The sequence below is a fragment of the Heloderma suspectum genome, chromosome 2 (assembly GCF_057233095.1).
Source record: "Heloderma suspectum isolate Gila_16-S chromosome 2, 16-S_ref, whole genome shotgun sequence".
NCBI classification, from domain to species: domain Eukaryota; kingdom Metazoa; phylum Chordata; class Lepidosauria; order Squamata; family Helodermatidae; genus Heloderma; species Heloderma suspectum.
Window position 1 is genome coordinate 165,407,716 of NC_139459.1, and position 27,803 is coordinate 165,435,518.

Below are 27,803 nucleotides of genomic sequence, written 5' to 3' on the forward strand. Positions count from 1 at the left end.
GTTTCCCATCATGGCTAGTGCAACAACTCACTTTGTGAGCGGATGTCGTCACGTACTGTGTTTCCCTGCCCCTGCTCCACATCGCTGGCTGCTGCTGGTGGAAGTGAGGAAACTCCCAGCATGATGACATCACATCACAAAGTGAGTAGCACAAAGAGGGAGAGCACTACATACCACAGGGGTGCTGGACATCTTTCAGCCTGAAGGATGAATTCAGTTTCAGAGACCACTCTTGGGAGCCGCATTCCGGTGGTGGGTGGGTCCCAAGTAAAAAGAGGTGGGACCAAGGGGTAAAGGGTAGGCCAAAGACAAAAGGGGGCAGGGCCAAAAATGCCATCATATTCTAGTTTAAAACTCTAACTGCCAGTAACTAAGCTGTAGGAGGGGCATTTCAACTTTTTAGAAGGGGGAAAAAACTGTGCAAAATCCAGGAAGACACCAAATGATCCGCAGTTGGGGGGAAAGGGGCAGGGGAAGGGGAGGAGGCATCTGGGGAATCCCAGAGGGCTGAAGTGGGGCTCTAGATGGGCTGAATGTAGCCAACCGGCTTGAGTTTTAACATCCCTGAAGTATGAGGACAGTGCTTGTGTCTGCCCTAATAAGGCTGTTGTTCCTAAATGTATGGCAGGGAGAAATCTGGCTAAGCAGCCTGTGCTGCCATGAGGAAGAGATGGAGGAGAAGGTGGCCATTAGGCATAAATGAATACCTGGTAAATAGATTCTAGGGTGCTTGTATACTTCTCCTCTGTCTGTTGGATTTCTTGAAGGCAGCATTTCCTCTTGTCCAGTTCAGTCATCCTCTGTTGCCAAACATACAACATAGTAGAGAACCACATTATCAAAACAGGGTGCGTGGTCCAGTCAGGAGACTCAGGTTCAAATGCATGCTGAAACAGTCACTCAAGGGGTCACCCTAAGATGTTACCATCTTAATGAACCAAGTGTCCCCTTTGTAAAATGGGAATAATGCTGATGTGCCTACTTTTTATTTTATTATTTCTGAAAGTGTGTAAAATTGTACTAGGGACTACCTCACAGAGCTGTTGTGAAGAGGAACAAGATAAATATTGCAAAATATTAATAGTGCTACATTAAAAGTTCTTTATGGATCAATTGAGTACTGTCTTTCTTTGGACCTCTTGCTGGAGTCAGTGGAGCCAGCCGTAGTAATTCTGGCTCATGGGGATAACTCAGTCGCCAAGTACCACTGCCTCGTCACTTACCGGTGTGACGCCTGGCTCTGACCTCATCAGGTCCTGGTAGATCTCATCTCCTTCTGCCTCCTCATTCTCCACACAGTCATAGAGGTCATCATCTTCCTCCATGGTGTCACTAGTGGAAAGGGAGAGAGCAAACAGCCCATGAGCCCATGACACAAGGGGAGCTAGACCCAGCTTTCCTTGGAGAATAGTTGAAAAAGTCAGGAGGCTTGATCCAGGTTGTCATTTAGAGGCAGGGGAGTCTTCTAGCTGCTACCCTTGGCTAAATAACCCTAAAGGGGGCATCAGATGTAATGCATGGACAGAAGAGTCCCCAGCTAAATAGGGTTGCCCAGTCTCCTGAGGCTAACCAGTGTTGTAATGGAGTCAGGGCTTGCAGGGTTGAGGCATCAGGATGTTCTGATTAACAGGGACAATTACATCATTTGCAATCCCCCTCAGACTTCCCTATTACCCCAGAGCTTAGCTGCAATCCCCACAGTGGCTGGGGGAGAAATTCATTTTCCCAGCAACAATATATTGTTGTGCGTTAACCCTGCTGTAACGATGTCAAAGAAATCCGCATTGGATTCAAATGAGTTCGGATTTCTATGAATCCAACCTGCAAATTCCACAGCAGATCAGCTTTTTCTGAGTTGCTCAGATTCTGTGGACTGTTTTTTAACTTTGGGGGGGGATTTGTACAAATGTGCACTTGTGCTAATGCACATTTGCACTAATGCACACTTGTGCAAGTGGAACAAAATTCTCATACTTCCCTTAAAAAATCTGATTCTGTCAATGAGCAGACAACAGAACGAAAGATGCCTGACAATCCACAAAAAACAGAAGAAACAGTTTTAACAAAATCTGTACATTCCTACCCTGTTGTAATGCAAAGTATTTTGGAGTGGCTTGGTCTTGAATTAGCTTTACCAAAGAGTCAAAGACCTGCTCCTGGTGGAGATGAGAACTGCTAGAAATGGTTTGTATGGATCAACACAGCTGCCTGCATTTCTGGATTCTCCTTGGGGGCTAGCCGTCCTCCTCATGAGTGCCTGCACTTCAAAATTTACCACCTGGGATCAGGAGGGTGATGACTGTCAGATCAGGGTGTGGAGCCTAGTGGGATAGGAAAAAAGCCTCGGGGCATGTGAAGGAGCCAGGGGACAACACGAATGTGTCGGGAAACAAAGCCTGGCTGTGCCATGAAAACCATGGCTACCACAAGCAACTGCTTGGGTGACTTGTGGATATGGTTTTTAAAACCCATCCCTCAATATTACTTTTGAAGGACTGCATTCCTGTCCCTTTGGAGTGAAGCTGATGTACAGCTATCATGCTCGTTCTATTCCAAAACATAAAACTGACTTTAAAATAGAACTTTATGCCCAAGGATAGGGAAAGGCAGACAGTTTGGGATCTACTGGTAGATCTATGGGTGATTTGCAGTATAATTTGTAATTTCAAGAAACCAAAAGCTTTTCCAGGAGGAAAAAATAGTGGCAATCCTGAGCATGAAAGATTTATCCCTCCCCTCCCAGAATGAACTTGCTCCTTACTCAATCTGATCCGATAAGCCACTGTATATATCATCATCAGCGATGCTGTCCTCAGTAGGGAATGGCCTATAAAGTAACAAAGATGGTTTAAGATCAGACTGTGACGTTCACAAACAGATCACGTAACTGTACTAATATGGAGAGGAGCCCACTAGGTTGGATCCAGACTTAGTCTTACTTAGGAAAGACCTAGTCAAATCAGTGGGATTTAAGTTAATCACAACTAACTTAAGTCCCACTGATTTCAACAGCGCTACTCAAAGTATGACTAAGTCTGAATCCAAGCCATGTTTATAGTGGAATGGGGGTTGTTTCTCTCACATGTCATAGCACCTTTGTTTGGTCACTCAACCTCAGGCAGCTCTCAACAAGGGCTGCCTGACTCTGTTGGGCGAGGTAAGCAGTCACATAAGGCTGGTATATCATCACAGGGTAGCCAAAGCCTAATAGAGGGATGGTAAATGTGTGGCCCTCCAGGTGTTGTTGGACTGTAACTCCTAGCATCCCTCACCAATGGCTATACTGGGTAGGGCTGATGGGAGTTGTAGTCCACCAACGACAGGAAGGCCACACATTACCCATCCCTGGCCTCACAGGTCAAAGGTAGGGTGGCCAGCTTATCAGCTGGCCCCTGTAATGGTGCCTTGAAAAGTGTAGTTTGATATACAGCAATTAGCAGGTGATAACTGTTATTGCCTCTATGGTGCAAAATGTTTCACCTGCTTACACCTGGACATTAAGCTTTGGTTAACAAGTTACAGGGGCTGTTTGAAAAGATAACAACCCTAGTTCAAAGGCCCAGGGTTGTGTCTGAAAAACATCTTTTCAAATGGCATCATAGGCAGTCTCTATAGGTCAACCTAGTATGCTCCAGGTATGTTGGACTGCAACTCCCATAATTCCCAGCCAGCTGGCTGGGAATTATGGGAGTTGCAGTCCAACACATCTGGAGGGCCCCAGGTTGGGGAAGGCTACTGTACATGTAATGTAAAATAGCAAAGACCATAGACAGTGCCGACTCTTATGATGACCTGAGTCATGATAAGAGAAGACTATGGGCTTGTGATGTTCAGGCACTGAGATTTTCCCAAAAAGAAACCCCAGAGAACCAAAACACCCCTTAAAAATAAAGTCCCTACTGTCCCTCAGCATTATCAGTGGAGCAAGTCTGTGGCACACATTCTATACGGGTAACCATGTCAGTCTATTGCAGCAAAATAACAAAGATCTTGTGGCATCTTAAAGGCTAATGAATTTATTACGAAGTAATCCATTAATTGCCTCAGTGGAATGGAATGTAAGCTTATGCCACAATAAATGAAATAAATGAAAACGTATGCCATGATAAATCTATTAGACTTTAAGGTGCCACAAAATTATTTGTCTTGTGGATGGATGTGGTCATAATGTCTCTTCTATCATCAGTAGAACTGGGCTAGGGAAGACCACCAAGGAGTTTGTTTGTTTATTACATTTCTATACTGCCCAATAGCCAAAGCTCTATTCCCATAAGGGTCTCTTGGATGAAGCCCAATTCACACTGTGAAGAACTATAAAATGTGTATAAGCTTGGGGGTTTTCCTCCACCAGTCCTATATCAATAACACCAGCAGTGATACCTCGATCTGAACAGGGTAGACCAGCCATCCCCAACCAGAAGAGTTCAGCCAGTCTCATCAGTTAGCAGCCTGGGCACCCCCCATGGCACCCTGGATGGTTGACTGGACCCCCGTCTGCTGGGCAGGAACAAGGGGAAATACTGGCCCTTCAGCAGGAAGAATGTGAGGGCTGCATGGAGAGCTGAGCGCCCCCTGAGCAGGCAGAGTGGTTAGGAAATACCCCTTGTCCTCTGTCTAGAACAGCCTTCCCCAGCCAGGGGCCTTCCAGATGTTGTGGCCTACAAATTCCATCAGCTCTGACCATTGGCCATGCTGGCCGGGGCTGATGGAAGCTGAAGTCCAACACATCTGGAGGGCACCAGGTTGGGGAAGGCCACACACATAAACACACAACATATATACATTCACATTCAGAGAGAGAGAGAGAGAGAAATAGACAGAAAGACAGAGACCATTGCATGCCGTCCCAAATGAAAAGGTTGTCTTTTTATAAAAGTTGCATAAATAACACGCATCCTTGCCTGCTACAAATGAAAGCCATCTGCACTTACATGAACCCTTTGTTCTGGGCAACTTGCGTCCACGACAATATTGATAAGGTGTCAATCACCTGCATGGAAGGAGAAGGAGAGAGAGAGAAGCAGTCAGTGATACTCACATTCCACCATTCTTTGTAGAATCAGGGCAGCTTCTGTTCATTCAGATTGTAAACATAAAAAGCAAAGCCAATCACACACACACTACAACAACACTGTAAAATCTGTTTTAACAAAGCAGACACACACAACCCTTAGGCAGGAGGTGGGAGTGAAAAACGGCCCTGCCTTAGACACAGCCCCTTCCCCACCCTACCCCCTGCCAGTTAGGCATTGCCAGTCCCCAGTTTCTCTCCAATCAGGGCATGCACAGCAGACCAACAGAGGTCTGCCTGAGATGCAGGGTGAAGAGCACTTTATTCATAACTCTGGTCCTGGTACGTGTTGATGAACGTAACCTTTCTGGTTGACTAGTTCAGGAGTGGGCAGACTGCAGGCCTGCAGGATCTACATCTTTCCCCCCCGTTTCTCTTTTACTTAGAACCATGAGATCTACCAACTGGGGTCATGTTCAGAACACTGGCTCACGTGGGCCCACATACACAGAGCATTAAGGAACAGGGTGTCGCTGAGCATATGCTAAGCTCTGTAATTTATTATCAGTACCGGAACCAAACTCACAAGTCCTTTCACACACAAATCCACGCCTGGTTTTTCTCCAAGTATTTTTTCTCAGCAACCTAATTCAGGGGAAAGGCTTTTTAACTGTTGCTGTTGTTTGACAATTGGGAGTCAGGAACTCTTATTTATTTATATATTTATTATCCTATCTTTCTGCTAAAACTGGTGCTCAAGGCAGCTAACAATAATAAAATACAGATTAAGAACAAAATCTTAATTAAGATGTAACATAGAAGCAGATCCAGAAGCACAATTAAAAACAGAAAATAAAAGGAATAGACAGTACTCAACCAAGTAAAAACCCGTTCGGTAACAGACGAGGTTACAGGCCAAAGGCCTGCCTTAATAAAAATATATTTGCCTGCCAGTGGAAGGGCAACAGAGAGGGGCCACCTAGCCTCCCTTGGCTGGGAATTCCAGGGCCTGGGGCCGCGAGAGAGCCACCATAAAAGCCGTCTCTCGTGGCCCCACCAAATCCTTGCCAATCCACTGCAATTCACCCAGAGATCTACCAGTAGATCCTAATCTACCTCATCCCAGTCCCTGCTCTAGTTTGTTCATTCGTTCATCCTTCCTTCTTTTCTTTCAATTAATAATGTTTAAAACTAAGCTTTTACAACATAGAAAATAATATAAAAGGAAGGATATGAGTGAGCGTATCAGTTCACATTTCAGTAACGTATAAATATTACCCTATTAATTTATTATTTAGCTGACATCTAACCCTGAAAAAACAACTCTGTTTTGTCATTTTCGTAATCTGTCATATTCTTTCTATACATCCTTTATGGTTAAGGGAATTAACTATTCTGTTCTCCAATTAACTGCTACATTCAATCTGCCTGCTCATAACATCAACATCATCATCATCATCATCACCTTCATCACTATCATTATTTACATCACCATTTTAGATGATACTTTACAAAGTATAAATGGCTGATCCCTGGCCTGAGTCTACAGTTAGCAATATCTTTCATGCGATGCATGATTGCTTGCCCATATATTTGCATCTTGGTGCAATGCAACCATGTGGATGTGCTGAATCAGAAAGCCTGGCTGTGACAATGGACTGAATGAGGGCTAATAAACTGAAGCTCAATCCAGACAAGACTGAGATGCTGTTGGTGGGTGGTTCTGCTGACTGGATGGAGGGTGCTCAACCTGTTTTGTATGGGGTTGCACTCCCCCCAAAGGAGCAGGTCCATAGCTTGGCTGTCCTCCTGGAACCATCTTTGTCACTTGAGGCTCAGGTGGCCTCAGTGGCATGGAGTGCCTTCTACTAACTTTGGTTGGTGGCCCAGCTATGCCCCTATCTGGACAGGGATAACCTGGCTTCAGTTGTCTATGCTCTGGTAATCTCTAAGTTAGATTACTGCAATGCACTCTACGTGGGGCTGCCTTTGAAGATGGTTCAGAAGCTGCAGCTTGTGCAAAATGCAGTGGCCAGATTAATAACGGGGACCAGAAGGTCCAAACATTGGACCGATTCTGGCCCGCCTGCACTAGCTGCTTGTATGTTTCTGAGCCCAATTCAAAGTGCTGGTTTTAACCTATAAAGGCTTACACGGCTTGGGACCACAATACCTGACAAAGCGCCTCTTCCAACACGAACCTACCTGTACATTACGCTCAACATCTAAGGCCCTCCTCCGACTGCCTACTCGGAAAATGGCGACAAGGGAGAGGGCCTTCTTGGTAGTGGCCCCCAAATTGCGGAATGATCTCCCCGATGAGGCCTGACTGGCGCCAACATTGTTATCTTTTTGGCGCCAGGTTAAGACCTTTCTCTTCTCCTAGGCATTTGACAGCATATGATAAGTTTTAATTGATCCTGGAATGGCGTATGGTTATGGTTGTCTGCTTTGAGAATGCTTGTTGAAGTTGTTTTAGATATATGTTCTTGTATATTGTTCTGTTCATGTGTATTTTATGGAATTGGCTTTTAAAATCTGTACATTGTATTTTTAAATGTTTTAATCTTTGTAAACCGCCCAGAGAGCTTTGGCTATTGGGTGGTATAGAAATATGATAAATAAATAAATAAACCATATCTGAGTAAAACTGGTTAATGAACTACTACATTTCCATTATTTGACTTTGCTCACTTGATAAAATTTTTTTCAAAGTCAAAGTGTGTCAAGTACCACTTAGAGGGTACAAAATTTTCTTTCACACTTACACATACTAATCTTTAAGGGATATTATGTCACATCTATTGCAACAGCTTTTGTGTAATTATCCTACTAAAAGTTCCTGAAAGTTTACATGTAAATTAAGCTATTACTGTTACAATTGCTCAAACTATAGTCGTACGTTTTTAACAGAAAACCTTCTGATAAATTTATTTATAACTTGTCATGTTTGTAGTACAGGAGGAAAAAAAGGTAGTTTGAATCCACCTCCTGCTGGGAAAGGAACAGTCCATATTACTTATTATCAGCTGACTACTTTCCTTGTGCCAGCAAGTGTTAGAGGGGCATTTTTTTGCATGTGCAGCTTAAATTGTCTGTCTATTCATGATGGTACATGTGGAAGAGAAGTGAAGGAAGGGCTTGAATTTGGAATGAGAATGAGCACTCTGGCCAGCATAGGTTGGAACTAGGGATGGACGAAAGTCCCTTACCTGATCCCGCAGCTTGCTTTGCGGAGGGGGGAGGCGCTCCGTCCCTCCCCCCAAAATTCTGGGCGGGGGGGAGGCGCCCCATCCCTCCCCGCCGAAATTCTGGCCGGGGGGGAGGCGCCCTGTCCCTCCGGCCGAAATTCTGGCCAGGGGGGAGGCGCCCCGTCCCTCCGGCCACGAATCCTGCTGTCCTGCTGGGACGCAAATGGCGGCAGCCGTAGCCGCCGCCGTTTGCGTCCCTGCAGTCAGCCGTGATAGGCTACGTAAATGTTTACGTAGCCTATCACGGCTGACTTTGGGGGAAAAAAAGAAAAGCTATTTGCGTTGCCCTTATTTTCGCCGTAGTCTACATAAATGTTTACAAAGACTACACGTGCCCAACTAAGGAACGCAAATGGCGGCGCCCATGGGCGCCGCCATTTGCATACTTGCTTCCCCCCCCAAAGTCAGCCGTGATAGGCTACGTAAACATTTACGTAGCCTATCACGGTGTTTTTTGAAAATCTAGCCGTGATAGGCTACGTAAATCTTTACGTAGCCTATCACGTTTGTTGTCGTTGTTGTTGTTTTACTTGGAAATGGTGGCGGCAGCGGCCGGTCAGAAGACCGGCCGCCGCCAAACCGCCGTTGGGAGCCGCCGCCGCCGCCAGGGACATTCGACAAAGGTAAGTCCCATTCGGGGGGGGCGGGGGGGACCGTTTCTCCACCAATTTCGGTGGGCCGAACGCGTTGGCATTCGGCCTCCCGGAGATTCGTGGAGAAATCCCCCAACATCCCTAGCTGGGACAGAGGCACATGACTTACATCGAATCAGACCGCTGTTCCATCTAGCTCAGTATTGTCAACACTGACTTGGCAGCAGCTCTCCAGAGTTCCAGGCAGGGTTTTTTTTTTCCAGCCCTGCCTGAAGATGTGAGGAATTCAACCCGGGACCTTTTGCAGGCAAAGCATGTGCTCTGCCACTGAGGTACCACAGCTGTGCACAGAAAATGCACATTTAAATAACCAGTGTTCCCTGCAACATTCAATGAGCAATAAAGAATTTCCCACTTCTATGTGGTGGTGGAACCCAGGCACTGATAAGCGTATGCTTTGTTTGCAAATGGTGCCATGTTGGTCACTGCACCATTAAGCCACAGGGTGCCACATAACTACAAGGTTTTACATTCACAAAGGGCTACTTTAAACTTCATGTATAAAAATGCTATCGAGACTACTGAGGGCAATTACTGTTGTATTGGATTTGGTTTCGGAAGAATGGTGAGGAGTCAGGTATGAACTAACACAGTGTTCTATGTGTTGTTTGTAGCGCACAGAGACCTGTATAGCCCTGTATATTGGGCATTTTATTGTGGCCATGCTAGAAGTTGATTTCTTCTTGCACACAGCATAAATTAGGGAAGCAGAGAGTGAGATCTTACACCTGCATGATCTTGTTCTCTGAGATAAGGATGTTGCTTCTACTCTCCTGTGAGAAACTGAAGGAGAGCCCCCCCCCCTTCTCTTGAGGGGAGTGATTTGTTTCCCATCCTATGAGCATCTCTACACCAGCCTAAAATCCCACATTTAAAACAGGGCCTTCTGCTTCCATTTTAAATGCAGGATCACAACAGACTCCCTTTACACGCACTTCCTTTCTGCCCTCCCCTTTCCCCCTCCTTCTCCCCCTTATCTGGGTCTTCCATATGTTTCATTGGTCTAGCTCCTCTTCTTGCGGCTTTTCCTTTTTTATGGAGGGAACTCAAGTGGAACACAAGCGGGGTAGTGTAATAGCTCATTATCTCCAGTCTCTTTAACAATGGAATAAAGGTCATTTAGTGCAGCAGACACCCTGGAGGTTAATGGCTAAAGGGCCCACAAACTTCCGTGAGTGAGCAATCTCAATAGCAGGATAAAAGCTCCGTGTGAAGAAGCCCTGTGTTTCTCCTGACAGTTTCTGGAACTGAGGAGAGACACCTATAAAATCCAGCAGGATGGTTTGCTTTTTCATCTCACTTTGTGAGGAGGAAGAGCACCCGCCTGCCAAGAGACTATGGGCCCTTGGGACAACACCTTGTTGCATCCAGGATACCAATGCAACCCCAATGAGGGGATTGTGAGCTACCAATGGAGGGGCGTGTGTCAGCTTTTTATTGCATTTATTGTTTATATTCTGCATATTACAACCATGTATTCAATAAACTGTATGTCATTCTTTTACACAAGTGGTATTGTTTCATCTTGGTAACTCCAGAACTTGTTTTGACTGGGCCATGAGTGGATCAGGCCTCCAGATTGATACAACTATTTTGTTAGTTTCCAGATGCCCTTAAATATTAATAATAAATTACATTACATATTTTCCAGAGGGGTAGCCATGTTAATCTGTTGCAGCAAAAACAACAATGAATCTTCTGGTGTCTTAAAGACTAACACATATATTATGCTGTAAGCTTTCCTGGGGTCATCTACATGGGAGGTTTTCTCCGAAGCTGCTGTGGCTTAAAGTTGTTAGGGACACATGACATCGTGGCCACTCTGCAGCCACCCCAGACTTTACCTGTGGGGAAGCCGCATTTTTGCAGAATACTTTTACTCTGTTGTTTTTCTTTAATTCGGCTCCCCTGTGGTTCAGCTGCTGTGTGCCCATCCCTCCGCTTTAAATTCAGTATGATCGGGGCTTTCTTAGGGGTGTGTCTTTCACCTGGCCGTGCCCTTGGTAACCTAGGTAACTAGAATAACTAGCCTTTCCAATTCATCAAAGTGCTAGAGTGCTCTTTCGAGCCTTCAGAATCCCGCTGCGCTTCCTTTTGGCCAGTGGGAGTAACTAGTCCCCGTGATTATGCACTTCTCTGATATTTGCGTTACTTAGCTTCTGTGATGTGTGAAGTTGCTTCTCTGATGTTGTGTGAAGTCATGTCTCTGATGTTGTGTGAAGTCACTTCTCTGATGCCTTGTAACTTTATTTCTCTGTGATGCTTGCAATAAGGGCTTAAGGGCTTATTCGCAGTATACGCATAAGGGCTTATTTGCAGTAGTGATCTACTGTGGTCTCGGGATCAAGGGAACAGAGAAGCCAGTCACTGAGAGCAGGGAGAAGTGCCCAGGGAAAGAGGGAGGGGGGTGTTGGAAGCTATAACTCGATGGCAGTTTGCTGGAAAGGGGCAAAATTGGGTGGGGTGGGGTGCTCTCATAGGGGGTCTTCAGATGCTGCTCTGGAGAATCAGGGATTTTGGCTTCTTCATGCAAAAGTGCGCACATGGGGGGGAAGGTGGGGGGAGCTCTAACTCTGTGACAGTTTGCTGGAATGGAATTATGGATTAGTTACTCTCCATTCATAATAATGTAGTAGCAGGGGGGAGCCTGGACAGCTGTGAGGAAACAAGCCCCTCTCATTGGTTGAGCAGCCCCTGCCACATTGATGACATTCAGTTCCACTCCCCCCAGCCAACCCAGAAGTATGTTCCTTTCAAGCGCTGTGTGACCCGTGAAAGCAGATTTTAAAGGTACGGTACACTCAGCTTTTCTTGCTTCATGTGCCCCTGACGGACCAAAGCCGATTCCATTAAAATCTGGATAATACGCCAATGCGCTTTTCATTCCGTTGTCATGAAGATCCCCCTCCTGAAGCCTCTGGGTCAGCCCTATCATACTACAGAGTGAAGTGACCTGCTTCATGAGGTGGGGTGTGGGGACACAGGAAGAGGTGTCTGAAACAAAATGAAACTTCAAGCCTTTCTGAAGTGTTGGCCCTAACAGGGCTGGGGCGCCATTTGGGTTCCACTTCAGGCATGTGTGTGTGTGCGGGTGTGTGACCATTTGGGTTCTGCTGCAGGCAGCACATTTTCTTGGTCAAGCACTGCAGATAGACTACTGATATCTTAATAAATGTGATAGTCTTTATGATGCCACAAAACTCTTTCTTGTTTTTTTTATTGTTATTAAGTGCTGATCTAGCTTGGTGACTCAGTGTGAAGTGGGAATTCCCCACATTAAATTCCTCACTTCAAATTCAGCAATGAGTTCCCTTGGCAAGCCATTATTTCTCAGCAGTCATCCCTACTGGCCTACCTTACAAGGTTGTTTACATTTCTGAGATAATATATGTGAAGTGCATTAAAAATTTAAGAAAAACACTATATAACAGGGCACAATCCCAAACAAAATTAAGCACTTTTAAATTTCATTAATTTAAATTAGAAAGTTAAGCACATGCTTAAATGTATATCCCTTTGAAAATAATGGGGCTTAAAAGTGCTTGATTTTGGCTGGATCATGCCTGCATATTATCATCATTCCTATATCAGTCCATTATTTTGGCACTTCATATGCCTATAATGGATGTCCCCAGTTTCAGAATTCACAGCTTTAAAACGATCCTTGTGCTTGAAAGTTGTAGCAATGTGAGTCATTCTAAGGTTGAAATCCAAGTGGAGCAACTGCAGAGCAAGGACATGGTCAAAGGTACTACACAGGCAACTGAAGTACTTGCCTAAGGCAGGAGGCCCCAAAGAGGCATGATCTGAGTAGGTATTTGAACCTTGCCCACACCCAAACCCAGTACTCCATACCACACTGGCTTCTTCTACAGAAACCCCTTCCTTAGAAACAATCAAGAAAAGATTAGACAGGAACTGTTTCAGGGCCAAACTAAGCATGATGAGACAGTCACAGTTGTTTAGTCACAAAACTGTCCCATTCACAAATACAGCAGGGGTTAGGCAGGGTTTAAGAGCCAGTGTGGAGTAGCAGTTAGAATGTTAGACTAAAACTGGGGAATTCCAGGTTCTAATCTTTGGGACTTTGGGCCAGCTGCTAACTCTCAGCTTAACCAACCTCACAGGCTTATTGTGAGGATAAGTGGTGGTGGTGAAATTATGTATGCCACTCTGAGCTCTTTGGATGATGATGATGATGACGATGATGATGATGGCATATTATGTACTATAATATATACTATAATAATAGAGTAATAAATAAATAATATATACAACAAAAGACAGGGATGAGGGATGTTGAACCTACAGCCCAGACGATGGAAGTGAGGCGGAAGGGGTCCGTTCCCTTCACCCACATGCCCTTTTTAATGTTAAAATTAGCACCTCACCTATCTACCCACCTCACTTTGTATGTGAATGGGGCAGATGCACTAATGAATCACCTCACTTCTAACTTGGTCCTTAGGTACAAGTCAGCCTTCCCTAACCTGGTACTCTCCAGATGTGTTGGACTATTGGTTGGGGGATTATGGGAGTTGTAGTCCAACACATCTGGAGGGCACCAGGTTGGGGAAGGCTGATATAAGATAGCCCATCTTAGGACGAGGAGTTCAACTGGATCATCCACTTGACCCCCTTGTCATTCTGTGATCCTTCTCTCTCCATCTATTTTCACTTCTCACAAATGAGTTCTCTTCTCATGTCTTTCTCTGCAACCATCCAAGACTGCAGCTAAGACTGGATCATCCTAACCCAAGGTGTTTTTTGTGTTGGGTGGTGGTGGTTTGGAGGCAACATCTGGCTTCAAGGAAACTTTCTGCAGCACAGCTGCACGTGTTATAGGCTTCCTCCCTAGGAGACGCCCACTGCAGCCTGCTGTGTGGTTCTGTTCTTGCACTTCACATCCTGTTGCGGGCAAATGCTTGCTTGCTTTTTGGTCTACTGAGATGAGAGCAGGAGGTCAGGAAAAGCGGTTCACATGCTGCTGGACAGCCCCCAGGCTTCGGTGTTTCATGGCACCTCCCTTCTTAGAGGTTAGGCAATGCTGTATTCAGGCCAATTTTTCACCACTTCTGGCCCAGCAAACATTTTGCTGCCTCAAGTGTTCGCTCACCATGATCTGAGAGGCCCCAGTAACCTCTGTGACATTAGAAGGTGGCTTCAGAGGCAGCTTCTGAATTGTGCGTGTGTGTGTGATGCAACTTCTTGGAGTGATCAAATGTGGGCATCGAATACAGCAGCCTTCCCCAAACTGGCGCCCTCCAGATGTGTTGGACCGCAATTCCCATAATCCCCAGCCATCTGGCTGGGGATTATGGGAGTTGTAATCCAACACATCTGGAGGGTGCCAGGCAGAGGAAGGCTGAGATACAGTGAATATGAGCATCCACCTTTCTTGAAGGTCTGGTGAGACACATTTGTAGGGAAGACTGAAAGCATTTTTAAGATGCTTGGCTCCCTCCCAGAACACCTGTGATGTGATGCCACCTCCCTCGCTTCCTTCAGGCTCCACCCTTGAGGTACAGACATGACTCAGCTAGCATCTGCCCACTAACTGACCAAGCACCATTCTTTTTCCCTATCAGGCACCATTGTCTCAGGGTCTGAGCTCCAGGAGATGTGGCAATCCTACTTTGCCCAATTCAGATGTCATGGAAAACGATGCTTAACACAAACCAGGAGGAGGGAATCAGTGTGCAAGAGGGGAGAGGGGAGGGGTGCATGAGCTTGCAGCACATTCTCAACAGCCAATCCATGATTTGGTCATGACCTCTGGACCTGGCCTTATTTTCACAGACAAATGGTTTGTTAAACACTACGCAGCCCTTATTTTTTGTTGCCCAAGACAAAAGATGGTAAATTGTCATTTGCTCCAATTTATATCTTACTTCTATTATTTTCACTGCTGCTTCCTGCCAGTTGCACTTACTGAGCAGTATAGCACCACACAGCAAAGTAATTTTGAGGCAGAGGTAGCATTTGGTTTGGGAAGGGATGTCTGTGTGTACTTTCTCAGAACTTTAAGGATTTAACAGGCACACAATATTTTTCTGCTTGGTTATAGAAGCTCACAAAACAGCAAAGACATGAGATTTGGGTGTTCTGCATACCTGTGTGTTTTCTGTGCAGCTGTATAATTTGATATGTACTAAGAATGGCAGCATCCTAAGAATATTTCCTTTCCTTTTTTAAAAAAGCAGGTTTCTAGCCCTTATGATTGCAAAGAAAGACTTGAACATTTGTGGGCACTATCTAGTTAAGTTTCTTGGGGTGAGTGGGTTAAGCAGGGTCTACCAGTGGTCAAAATGTGGGGCTTCAGTGCTTGTACAATTTTCACTGCTGCTTCCTGCCAGTTGTACTTCCTTGTTGGTTGCTCTTCTCTGGCCTCTCCCTCTACATCATGGGATCAATTCCCAATCTCCTCTCTCCTTCATGTTCCCAGTTCTTTGTTATATGTGTGTGTGTGTGTGTGTGTGTGTGTGTGTGAGAGAGAGAGAGAGAGAGAGAGAGAGAGAGAGAGAGAGAGAGATGTAGCTCTTGGAAACAGAATAAATGTGCCAGCAAGAAGATCTTATTTGGGCCACTCAAAGATATTTTGCTCTGGCTGTCCCAGTGTAGAAGCTAGGGCAAACTGAGAGTCCTTCACTAATGACCTTAAGCGCTTGTTTGCATTGGTGCAAAAACTCAGGAGTCAGATGAGTACCACACTGTGCTTATGAAAGCTGTGTTTTTGTGAAAAAGACAGATGAAGTAATCAGACCTTTGCAAAATCCTTCACGTCGAACAGGTCAAAGACCTCAAACAGATCACTCTTGCGCAGACCAAACTTGTCACAGCAGGTGCTGAGGAAGGTTCGGATGTTCTTGAGGCACAGGAACTGTAAGGGAAGGGCAAAAAAGGGGCATAAGGTGGTGAGAATCATAGAAGACTCAACAATGCCACCTCCACGCAGCTCAGCATACCAAACACGCACTTCATTCAGTCACACCACTGGCTTTTACTTTCTCTTGAGCCACCTCTGTTGGATTGCACCAGGTCCTCCCTAACTTTGAGTCAAACTGCCAAGAAGTGGCACTGGTCGTCAGCAGACTCACCTATGCTGAGGGACCTCCTCACTCCATTATTTGCTTTGTAACAAAGTACCCTCAAGTCTTTTTCTACATTGTTTTGTATGTACCTTAAATTTGTTGCATATTTCAAACCAGAACCCTGCAGTACAAACTGAGATACAACAAAGATTAAAACTGATTACATGAAATGACCTCTAACATTTGTGAATTTCTAGATGAACATACCAGAGCCATAGAGCAAGACACTGCAGGGGATTGTAACACAATTTGGCTTCCACTCAACCTAACCTTGGATAGCTCCTTTAGAGTTCTGACTGGTTCTGACTGAAACCCAGAGCAGATTCACCACCACACTGACATCAGCCACCAGCCTCCACTGGTCCATGGGGGAAATATTGGGAAAGTGTGACAAAAAATAAGATGTCGGGGTCCAGTAGTGGCCATTATAAAACATGGGTAGGGAATGTGTGGTCCTCCAAATTTTGTTGAACTACAGATTCCATCAGCCCTAGCCAGCATAGCCAATGGTGAGAGATGATGGGAGTTGCAGTCCAACAACATCTGGAGGGCCACACATTCCTCAACATAAAGAAACAGATGCTGGAAAAATATCCATCATTATGATGGACAGGGAATCAGTGGAGGGAAGTCTCTGGGCATTTCTACACCAGCCTAAAATCCTGCATTTAAAACGGGGCTTTCTGCTTCCATTTTAAATGCAGGATCACCAGTGACTCCCTTTACATGCACCTCCTCCCCCGCCCTTCTCCCTGTCTTCCATTATCTTTCATTGATCTCACTCCTCTTCTTGCCGCTTTAAGTCTTTTCACTGAGGAAACTGAAGAGGAACACAATGGGGTAATTTGATAGCTCATTATCTGGGATCTATTTAAAAACAGAACAACGGGCATTTAGTGCAGGAGGGTCATGGCAGGGTCACTGTATCATGTAAAGAGCCCGCAAACTTCCGTGAAGGAGCAATCTCAATCACAGGATAAAAGCCCAGTGTGATGAAGCCCAGAATGTCACATAGACCTTATAGGAGGTGCAGTATATCTCCCTCTGTATTCTGCCCCACTGTGTTACATTTCTTGGAACAAAAAGCAGAAGATGATGAAACCCAGAAACTGGCTTTTAAATATATGAATGGGTACTTGTAGATGGCCTTTGCACAATGTGGCCTTTGCACATTCTGGCACTTTCACACCAGTCAGCTGTAAAGCAGGAAGAAAAGTTTGAAAAAAACAACAACTTTTGTATATGAGAACTCAGAAAGCCAACAGTAAAGACGCAACCCTCTCACTTGCACAACTGACTTCCCCATCCAGTGTGGATGGGAGCATACAGCTGTGTTTCCCCAACATGTTTACTTCCAGCAAAAAAGTGCTGAGTGGCATGGTTGGTGTTGGTATGCGTTTAGCACCTTACACTTACCACCTTTCTCAACTACACCTTTCTCATCATCACACGACCCATAAAGTTTGATGGGTGGGGGCAGGGTGGCAAATTCCAGTTCTTTCCTCAGCCCCACTCACCACACCACACCCCTACTATCCAAACAGAGAAGCTGGCCTGGTTATGCTCCTTACTCCTCCCACTAGAGTGGCAACAGCCTCATTGCAGAGCTGTTCTTCTGTCCATCCTCTGCCCTCTCTTCCACCACAGAGGCTATTGCCACTGGCAGAGCAGAGCAAACCTGGCCCTACCTCTTGTTGCCCCACACTGTCTATGAGGTAAGATATCCTTTCCTTCCCACCCCTAGCCAGAAGTTGCATTTGAGATGGGAAGGGAGGCCATGCTAAAGCATATGTCAGACATTTGTCAAAAAAGAACAGTGAACATTGTGGAAGATGTACTAAGTTACCCCCAAAGGGGGCTTCCTCACTCAAGATCTTTTGAGCGTCCATGCATAAACTCTGTGCATTAACTGACTTTCGTTCAGGATCATGTGCATACACGACATCACTCAGGTTCTGCGTTGATCACTGTACTGGTCATGACTAGTCCAAGCAGTAGCTTGAGGAGCTTGCAGGATCCATAGGGGTGGAAAGGTAGTGGGGGTGCAACTTGCCCAAGTTGGTTAGTCTGTACCTCTTCTTTGTGTTACCTCCCCCAGCCCCATTCTGGTTGAGTGCTACAGCATTAAATTGACCATGGGCGAGGTGCCATTCAGGTACAGCTGAAGGAGGACACTTGACATGATGACTGCAGATCCATTTGTTTAAACTCAGATCTGCCCATATCATCTGTATAGGGTGGAGGATCCAATTTTAAGGGCAAAATGGGTACATGTTGGAGGGGTGCTTAACCTTCCCTCGTCCCATAACTTCCCTCTTCCCATCTGATGCCTGAACTCCTTTTTCCCCTCCTCCAGCTTTGTTCTGACACCAGAAGTAAGCACAGCTGGGGAAAAGTGCCCAGGTAAACAGACTATGGGGCAGGGAAAGGCTCCATTCATCCACATGCTATATTTTGCTCTTAAAATAAGACTCCATCCTCCACCTTATACAGTGTTGAGGTAGTCTCAGGTTTGGTATGTGGCCATCATATCTCCAATCATATTGGAGCTGAATGGGTACAGTTTGTAAAGAGCATCAGATGACAGCATGAAAACTGCACCTGAGACATTTTGCCATCAAGTGGGATCTGGAACAAAATGTTGCAGTGTGGAATGCTCCTCTTCAGGATTCTAGCCAACCAGTCATGCCTTTTTCCAGGATACTCCATTCCATTCTCCCTCTCCTGAGTTCCCTATTTCCCCTCTCAAACAGTTTACATTCTGTGCTTACCCACTGAGCATGCTCAGTCACCATGTGGTTGTTTTGATACTCCCCCCTCCCTCCAGACTTGGTTCACCTGAACCTTTGGTTCCCCTGAGACATTGTGCAGGTTTACCCAAAAGTTATGTCCCACTGAATTAATGGAGGCTTATTCTCATGCATAGGAGTACAGCTTTAGCATCTTGAACTGGTGTAGTGGAATGGTTAAGACCTATAAATCAAGGAGAGTGCGGTTCAAATCTTGCTTTTGCCATAACTCATTAAGGGCGCAATCCTATTCAGATAGGCGGCCTCCTGCAAACTCAGAGGCGACCACCTATCCAATGCAGGGCAGGGCAGTTCCCTCTGTGCTCCTCCTGCCCTGCATTTTTGGCTAGACAGCTGATTATGGCTGTCTAGCCGTGGGAGGGCTGAGCGGGGGAGGCGGCTGCTGTACGACACATTGGATGTGTTCTACAGGTATTTCTGCCCTCCCCGCCCTGGAACGCCCCCCGGAACGCCCCTTTTCAGCCACTCTGCGCTCCTCTTGTGAGTGTGGAGGACAGGGTTGTTCCGAGCCCTGATTCTGTGAGGATAACGCCTTAATTTAAAAAAAAAAACATCTGGAGCAGGGGATAGGAGAGGGTAAAACTTAGTCTCATTTGAAGGGATAGAACAACCCCCTGCTCAATGCAAGAAGCCTGATTCCCAGGCGGTCACCCATCCAACTACTAACCGGGGCCGACCCCGCTTAGCATCCGAGATCAGACAAGCGCACGCAGGAAAACAGCAGGAAAACAGCACAGCGCTCGAGTGCGAACCGAGCTCACGCATTTGATGAAGCACTGCAACAGCGAAAATGGGTGAGCGTGAATAATCACGTTTTAATGTGAGAGTGTTTAACCCAATGGGACACCAAATTCATTGCAATGGCGGGCGCAATGTAGATCGGCCCTTAGAGCAATACAACAATGGAACCAATTACCTAGGGAGGTACTGGGCTCTCCCACACTGGAGGCATTCGAGACGGGGCTGGACAGCCATCTGTCAGGGATGCTCTGACTTGGATTCCTGCATTGAGCAGGGGATTGGATTCGATGGCCTTGTAGGCCCCTTCCAACCCTACTATTCTATGATTCTATGAAGCGGATGAAAACAGAAAGCCCCATTTTAAATGCAGGATTTTAGGGTGGTGTAGAGATGCCCTTAGAATTAAGTAAGTCTCACTGACCTTGGTGGGACTTACTTCTGAGTAAACATGCTAAGATGTGCACTGCACAAGAGGCTGTAAATGGGTACAATCTACAAATATTTTGAGGCAGAGGTTGGGTGGTATTTATGTTGAAGACAAGGAGTGCTTACATCTCGAGAATTGAGAGGCCTCAATTCTCAATTGATTCCGCATCCCAGAATCCCTTGCAGTGCTCAGAGATTGCTGGGGTGTAACTTTTGGCTTGCACACCAGCAATGTGTTACTCAGTTTCAGTCTCTTTAACCACATCCACTTGGCCACAGATGTGAGATTTTGTCTTAGGACCAAGAATACTGCTCCCAAAAAGATGGAAAAACAAAATTAGAACCAGACACCTCACTCCCAACCTCTCCCAACAACTTCCTATAACAATTAAACAGTGGTGCTCGAATAAAGCCCCAAGGTACACCACTGACCAGACTTCACAACTGCTGACTGTTTCCATGGCATCTCTGAATGTGATATGACTGGCTAGGAAAGATCTAAGTCATTCTTGGGTTTTCCCTAAGCTACCTGCCAGATTTTATTGGCAGTTCAATAACGTAAATGATCCACTGTTGCAGCCTTCTGAAAGGTCCAAAAGATCAACAGGGTGGTATTCCGCCTCTTCATCTCTTAGCAAAGATAATCCAGCAGCACCTCTAAAGGAGTAACTGACCCAAACCCAAATGGAAAGCAGGAGAGAAAAGGATCAGGAAATAATGTCATCCAGAAATGTCTGAAGTTGTATTGTCACAATAGACTCAATTACTTTCCCCCAAAATGCAAGATCAGAGGTTGGCCACCAACTTGAAGGGTCATACAAAAAAATGTTTAGGGTTCTTCCAGATGAGGCTTTTACTGTGTTATCACTGTCTCATTCACAGAATTTTATAGGGGCCTTCCATTTTTAACCCTCCTGAGGTTTCCCACCACTTCTTCTGTGTTTTTTCTTACCAAAGAAAATCTGTTATAGCTGCACAATGCCTTTTGATTGGTGGCACTAGGCACCCTCCATCACAATGGAAACTTATACAGGATGGTATCATTGAACCATGTAGCCTAGTACAGTCTTCTCTGACTGGCAGCTAAGGACCAAATTAAATGTGACACGGACACTCTGTGATAGGATCTCCCAATATTTTTTTCTTTGGTTAAAAGCAATCACAGTGTGCATGTGTGTGCATGCGTGAAAGAGAGAGAGAGAGATTTGGATCAGGGTGGGTGCCCTGCAGGGCTGGGGAAAGAGGATTTAATCCTCACACATGCATACCAAATGAAAATCCCATTGTCTGATGCTGCTAAAAGACTTGTTTTATACCTGACTTTCTCCACTCAGCAGCTAATAGAAGGTTTTAGGGAAGAGCAATTTCCATCAGGGAAACAAACAGCATGGAGTGGAAGGGTCGCACCCCATCTCCTCCCTGCACCCCTCCGGCCACAGCTGCTTTTAACTAAAGAGAAAAATGTGTGGACATCTGATAATGGATCTCCTGCATCACCCTTCCCCAACGTGGTACCCTCCAGATAATTTGGCCATGCTGACTAGGGCTGATGGGAGTTGAAGTCCAAAAATCTGGTGGGTAGCGGGTTGGGGAAGCCTGTCCTACTTTAGCCCTGAGATATTTTTATGAGATGCCAGGGATTGAACATGGGACCTTCCACAAGCAAAGCATGTGCTCTCTCACTCAGCTATTATTTATTTATTTTATTGCATTTCTATCCCACCCTTTTTCCTCCAAGGACCCAAGGCGGCATACATAATCCTCCTCCTCTCCATTTTATCCTCACAACAACAACCCTGTGACGGTTGCTATGACCCTCCCCTCCCCATAATGCATTTCTAGAGATGGCTTTTTCAAGAAAGGCCTAATCTGAATTTCTTCTCACAATGATGGTAATCTGTCCTTACTCTGTGATGCATTACTTATCTTTTCTCCAAAGGCTTCCTGTCCTTGATTATGCCCCTATCTATCTAGATTATCATGATTCACCGTTTTTCAGCCACAGAGCTTTAGCTTTATCTTTGTTTTCTCCTTCTCCCTAAGAGGACCACCCCAGCTTTCTTATGAACTTATGTTACTTTTAAGAGGAGCCATTCTAATGAACTAGGATAAAATCAGTATCACCCCTCGCACACAAATCACACAGTCCTATTGAACAATAAGTCATAACCATTGCAAAAACAGGTGGGTGTGTATATAGTACAAGGACCTGTCCCATTAAAGCAACTTGACCTTTTCAAACTAGCTGCTCTAAATTCCAGGCCTCTCCCCAAGAATCATGGATCTCTGGGTTCCCTCTAAGAGCTGCTCCAAAAGAGGGATACAGCAGTATGTGGACACAGAAATGGTTGAGAGGCCATTCTCCTCTTCCCACGCTACTCTTCGCCACAACTTTGCTACAGGTACTTCCCCAGCCAAAAAAAGGCCTTCTCTTGCTCTTTCACCCTACACAATTCAGCAACTTCCTGACTTCTTCTTATGTTTATTTTGGTGCTTCCATGATCAATGACAATTAAAAATGTTTCTTATTTACATTCTGGACTGGTATTTCTCTTCTTTTGTGTTATCAGGCTAACAAGCTTGCTGGGAAGCACGGACTTTCCACTTACAGCATTTCCTTAGGAAAGTTTTGCTATATGGATTTTATTCTTGCTCAGGGTCTGGTAGAGAATAGGAAGGAATCTCCCCTCTGTCACAATGGCTGGTGACTCTGTGGCTCTCCCAAAGTCAGCCTGGGAAAATGTGCCACCCACAAATGGCTATACCACATCACCCAAGAGATGCATCCCAGGATCCTTTGCAATATCACTCAGGATGCTGGGGTATAACATTCAGATCACACATTGTCATGCACAAACCAAGATTGGCATCCCAGCATCCACTGCTACATTGCAAGGGATCATGTACATGTACCTCTCATCAGTACCCCATATATAACTACCCCATAATAACCACTTGGCTGGCCCTGAATCTTCATAGTACATGTCTTGGTTTGCTTTCTTGAGCCACTTGGGGCACCTCTACACCAGCCTAAAATCCTGCATTTAAAATAGGGCTTTCTGCCTCCATTTTAAATGCAGGATCACTACTCCCTTTTTCATGTGCTTCCTTTTCCCCCAACCCCTTCCCCCTCCTACTCCCCGTATCTGATTCTTCCATTATCTTTCATTGATCTTGCTCCTCTTCTTGCCACTTTTCCTTTTTTCATGGAGGGAACTGAAGTGGAACACAGTGGGGTAATTTGATAGCTCACTATCTGTGATCTATTTAAAAACGGAACAAAGGCCATTTCGTGCAGGAGATGCCCTGGAGAGTCATGGCATCTTGTAAAGAGCCTGCAAACGTCCCTGACGGAGCAATCTCAATCGTAGGATAAAAGCTCCGTGTGAAGAAAACCTTGGAGTTCTCTGATTTGTTGTGACTTGGCTGCCCTTTGCCTATGGCACTCTGAGGTCTAGAAAGTTATGGGGCAGGGGCTGAAGAAGACATACACATACATACAACCCTATCTCATAGGTGTGTATGCATGTGAACTTGATGTCCATCTCTTCCAACTCTAGGATTGTATGAATACTCCAGACGACCCAAACTGCTCCAGTGCTGAAGCCACCAAACTGCTGAGTGCTGAATGGAGCCAATGACAATGGCCAAGGACTGAATTTCCAGTCGGTGACTCAGAGTCTGGGACATGCTCAGACAGAGCCTTGTGCCTTGAGCTGCTCTCTCCAACTCCCAGTGCTAGCCCAAGATATTTTGGTGCCTGGAGCAAAGCATACACCAGTTTTGGCAGAGAGCATGGCAGTCCTTCCTCCTTTCCCTTTACATTGCCAGCATCAGCAATGCTGCTGGCAGCCACCATTTTAATTGTGCAACAATGCTTCTGGGCCCCTGACATAGCATTGGTCTGGAGCGATGCTACATCGAGGGCCCAGAGGCATTGTGTGGAAATTAAATGGTGGTTGCAAGCTACAGCTGCCTGGAACTCCAGCGCTGGGCAACGGAGCGCTTAGCACTTCAGATACTATAAACACTATAAGTACTACATAAATAATAATAAAATAAAGCTGTACACTGCAAGAGGTTAGCTGGATACCTTTTTATATATCACGTTTCTTTATTATTTTAAAGATAAAAATAATTGATATTTTAAAATAAAGAATGCTTACCAAAAGATAGGAATTACTACCTGCTGTGTTGCATAGCGCACTGCCACTGCTTAGAATGTGTCTTTTTCAACTTTGGGTTGTGCAAACTGAAGCACAGTGGCTGAGAGATCAAGGTTTTGAGCAATGTTGTTCTCGATGGACATCACACCTGCACCAGACCCCATAAATCCTCTGGGTGGCCCTGCAAAACTGACTACAGGAGTGTGGGAGCGGGGAGGCTATCAAAGGTACTCCTCACCCAGGGTGCTATTTATCCCCATCTGCATGCTGTGCTAATTTACTGTCCAATAGCCGGTACTGCATAGACATCTGAAGCAAGGTGAATTAGTAAAATGACCATAATTGTTTCCTTAATTAAGAACAACAATGTAAGTGTTTAATACAATGTTTACTCTTTCAATGGATCTGATTGCATGTACTGTAGAACAGCTGCAATTCAAACACATTCAGTACTGTGCAGGTTTACCCAAAAGTTATGTCCCACTGAATTAATGGAGGCTTATTCTCATGCATAGGAGTACAGCTTTAGCATCTTGAACTGGTGTAGTGGAATGGTTAAGACCTATAAATCAAGGAGAGTGCGGTTCAAATCTTGCTTTTGCCATAACTCATTAAGGGCGCAATCCTATTCAGATAGGCGGCCGCCTGCAAACTCAGAGGCGACCACCTATCCAATGCAGGGCAGGGCAGTTCCCTCTGTGTTCCTCCTGCCCTGCATTTTTGGCTAGACAGCTGATTATGGCTGTCTAGCCATGGAAGGGCTGAGCGGGGGAGGCGGCTGCTGTACGACACATTGGATGTGTTCTACAGGCATTTCTGCCTTCCCTGCCCCGGAACACCCCCCGGAATGCCCCTTTTCAGCCACTCTGCGCTCCTCTTGTGAGTGTGGAGGACAGGGCCATTGGCAGCGTGGAAGTGGGGGGAGGTTGGTTCCTGGAAAACAGATATCCTATGGCCATCTAGCCGCTATCTAGCAGCTATAGGATTGCTCCCTAAGCGGCCTTAGGCAAACCTTTGTTTCCCTCCCCTCCAAGGCCAGCCCTACCATTAGGCAGAGTGAGAGAGTTGCCTCAGGTGGCAGATGCTGGGAGGTGGCTGTGTGCCCACATAGCCTACCCTGCACCTCCTAAGCTACCCTGCTGCCTTCAAGTGTGATGGGTGGATGCTGTCCCATCACCAGTGGTGAAGCAAAATTAAACTACCATCCAGTCACCTTATATACATAGAATTGGAGGGGTGAAGCATTTTGAATACTCTCCAGAGATACTGAGAATGGAGGGAAAGCAGTACATCGGCATTTTGTGTTTAGAAAATCGCAGAAGAATGACCTTAGACACAACCTGGCTAAATCATTCGACCACATAAGGGCCACATGATTTACAAGAAAGAAGGGTGTTATTTTAGAAAATACCCAGTTTGCCCTATATGGCAAATTTTCTACTAGATCACGGGCTGACAGACATTTGGCTTGTGGGATCTACTTTTTTTTTTACGAGGAACTGTTGGTCCTCGTGAAATCAAGTGCAGTGGTGTGTGGGGATAGGATCAGACTTACATGTAGAATTAGGCAATAGAGTGCATTCTGAGCACATGCTCAACCCACAAAATTGTTTTTAGTACAATGCATGTGTTCACAGTCCTTTCACACAAAAATGAATTCCTGGTTCCTCCTCCTCACCCCAACTTCCTCTGTTTCAGCAGCCTAATTTAGGACCCATCCACCCCCTCCACCCCCACACAAAAGCATTTCTGTTGCTGCTGTTAAATGATTTGCTGTTGGAAATCCCGGCTAATCTGCTGCAAATCACCCAGAGACCTACCAGTAGATCTTTATCTACACCTGCTCACTCCTGCACTAGTAGTACATTGACACAAATGTGCACTAGAGTCAAAATGTGTATCTGTTAATGCTGGCTGGGCCATAGGCAACCAAAACAAAGCTAACATCAAATACCTCCTAGGCTAGAGGCCAGTGTATTTAAGGGTGCTTCCAGACAGACAGCTCTTATTGCTAGTAATCAGAAAGCATTGTGTAGCTGTTCCATTTTTTTCTCCTTAATGGATTTTCTGTGTTAAGGAAAAAGAAGAAGTTGTGGGAAAAATCAGGAGGGTCATGAATAGATAATAATGTCTGGACCTCACCCCCCGTCTCCATAAAATTCTGTGAATGAAGCAGGGTGATGGCACCATAAAAGCCTCATCTGGAAGCACCCTAAATAAGTGTGATTTGGTTCAGGAAAAGAGCACAAGGAAAGAGTATATAATTGTCTTCATTTTTTTAGCCTTTGAGGTTCACTCACATTATATGTGAACATATATAAGAAAAGCCAAATGTCTTGCTTCCTTGATACAAAGCAGTATGGGAACAGAATGATTTGGGGTGGAAGAGCTTTTCTACACAGGGCTGTTAATTGGCTGTTAATCCGCTGTATCTATTTTTGGTTTCACCACAGAATTGAGATCTCAGTACTACATGAAAAGTATTTTCTTTCCTACTTTCCCACTACTTAGCCTCTAGATGGCATTGTGGTATAGCAGAATAATACACAAGTGAAAAAAGTGTTTTCTTTCATTTCCACAATTAAATGCTGCATGTTCCCTGCTCTTAAAAAACTTGCCAAAAGTGCTCGGTAAACACAAAAGCAAAACTGGAGGGTCATAATGTTGTCTAAAGAACCCATAAACAATCATGAATAGGGAATGACAACCTCACAATAAATGCCTCATGTAGAAAAGCCCAAAAAGCAGCAGGAGGTTGCTTAATTCTTTGCTAACCAACCACTTGGATTTGCATAATTAGAAAGAATTTGCATAATATGCAAAATGGGCTGTTAGGATTTGGGGAACAGGAATATGGTTCTTTGGGCATTCTTAATAGCTTGCTTGGGTTTTTACCATCCTGAATAGCTAGTTGTAATCTGCAGATATGGATACCTCGTTGGTCACCCTTTACCCCAGATCACTTATAAATAAGTTGAAAAGATCCTTGTACATAACATCCCTGGACTCTACTGCTTACTTCCTCCATTGTGAAAACTGCCCATTTATTCCTAGCCTCAACTTCCTGTCTTTTGGCCTATTACTAATCCACCTGCCCCCTTACCCCATGACTGCTACAATTCCTGAGAAGCCTTGGTGAGAGGCTTTGTCAGAATCTTTTTGAAAATTGTTTACTGGATTGCCCCTATCTACGTGTTTGTTTAACACTCGCCATGAAGACTAAAATATTTGTAAGGTAGGACTCCCCTTTGCAGAAGCCGTGCTGATCATGTCTCTGCCAGACTTGCTCTTCTGTGTGTACATGTATGATCTCCAACAGAATGTTGCAATGTATCCTCATCCCTTAAGTAGAGTGCTACTTATTCAAGCTACTATGCTACTCTGGCCAGCCTGGAAAAAGGAGCTTGTAGTGCTGTACAGATATTGGGCGGGGGGGGGGGTGTAGTTTAAGGAGTAGAGAAGGGATATATTACACTTTTTACTCTCCCCAGCTTTCCCCTGCTGTGCCATATAACCTTAGACAGGGGGCACACAGGTCTGGAGACTCAACCATTCTTGTATACTGTAGAGGAGGTTTTTAATTTCATGGAACTAACTCTCCCTCCAGGATACTTGCTATAAGCTTTCAAGAGCTTCAGCTGGTCAAGGAGGTTC

At 45.3% G+C, this 27,803-nt stretch overlaps 1 protein-coding gene across 1 annotated transcript in view; it reads right to left on the bottom strand.

The window, feature by feature from the left end:
• Positions 1–27,803, bottom strand: part of VAV1 (vav guanine nucleotide exchange factor 1) — an 86,891-nt gene that overhangs the window by 50,472 nt on the left and 8,616 nt on the right. The window contains exons 2-6 of the mRNA XM_084835718.1: positions 15,679–15,795; positions 4,932–4,990; positions 2,762–2,827; positions 1,224–1,332; positions 708–800 (exon numbers count right to left, since the gene is read on the bottom strand). Of these exons, the coding sequence (XP_084691844.1) occupies positions 708–800; positions 1,224–1,332; positions 2,762–2,827; positions 4,932–4,990; positions 15,679–15,795 (444 nt within the window). The remainder of the gene's footprint in view (positions 1–707; positions 801–1,223; positions 1,333–2,761; positions 2,828–4,931; positions 4,991–15,678; positions 15,796–27,803) is intronic.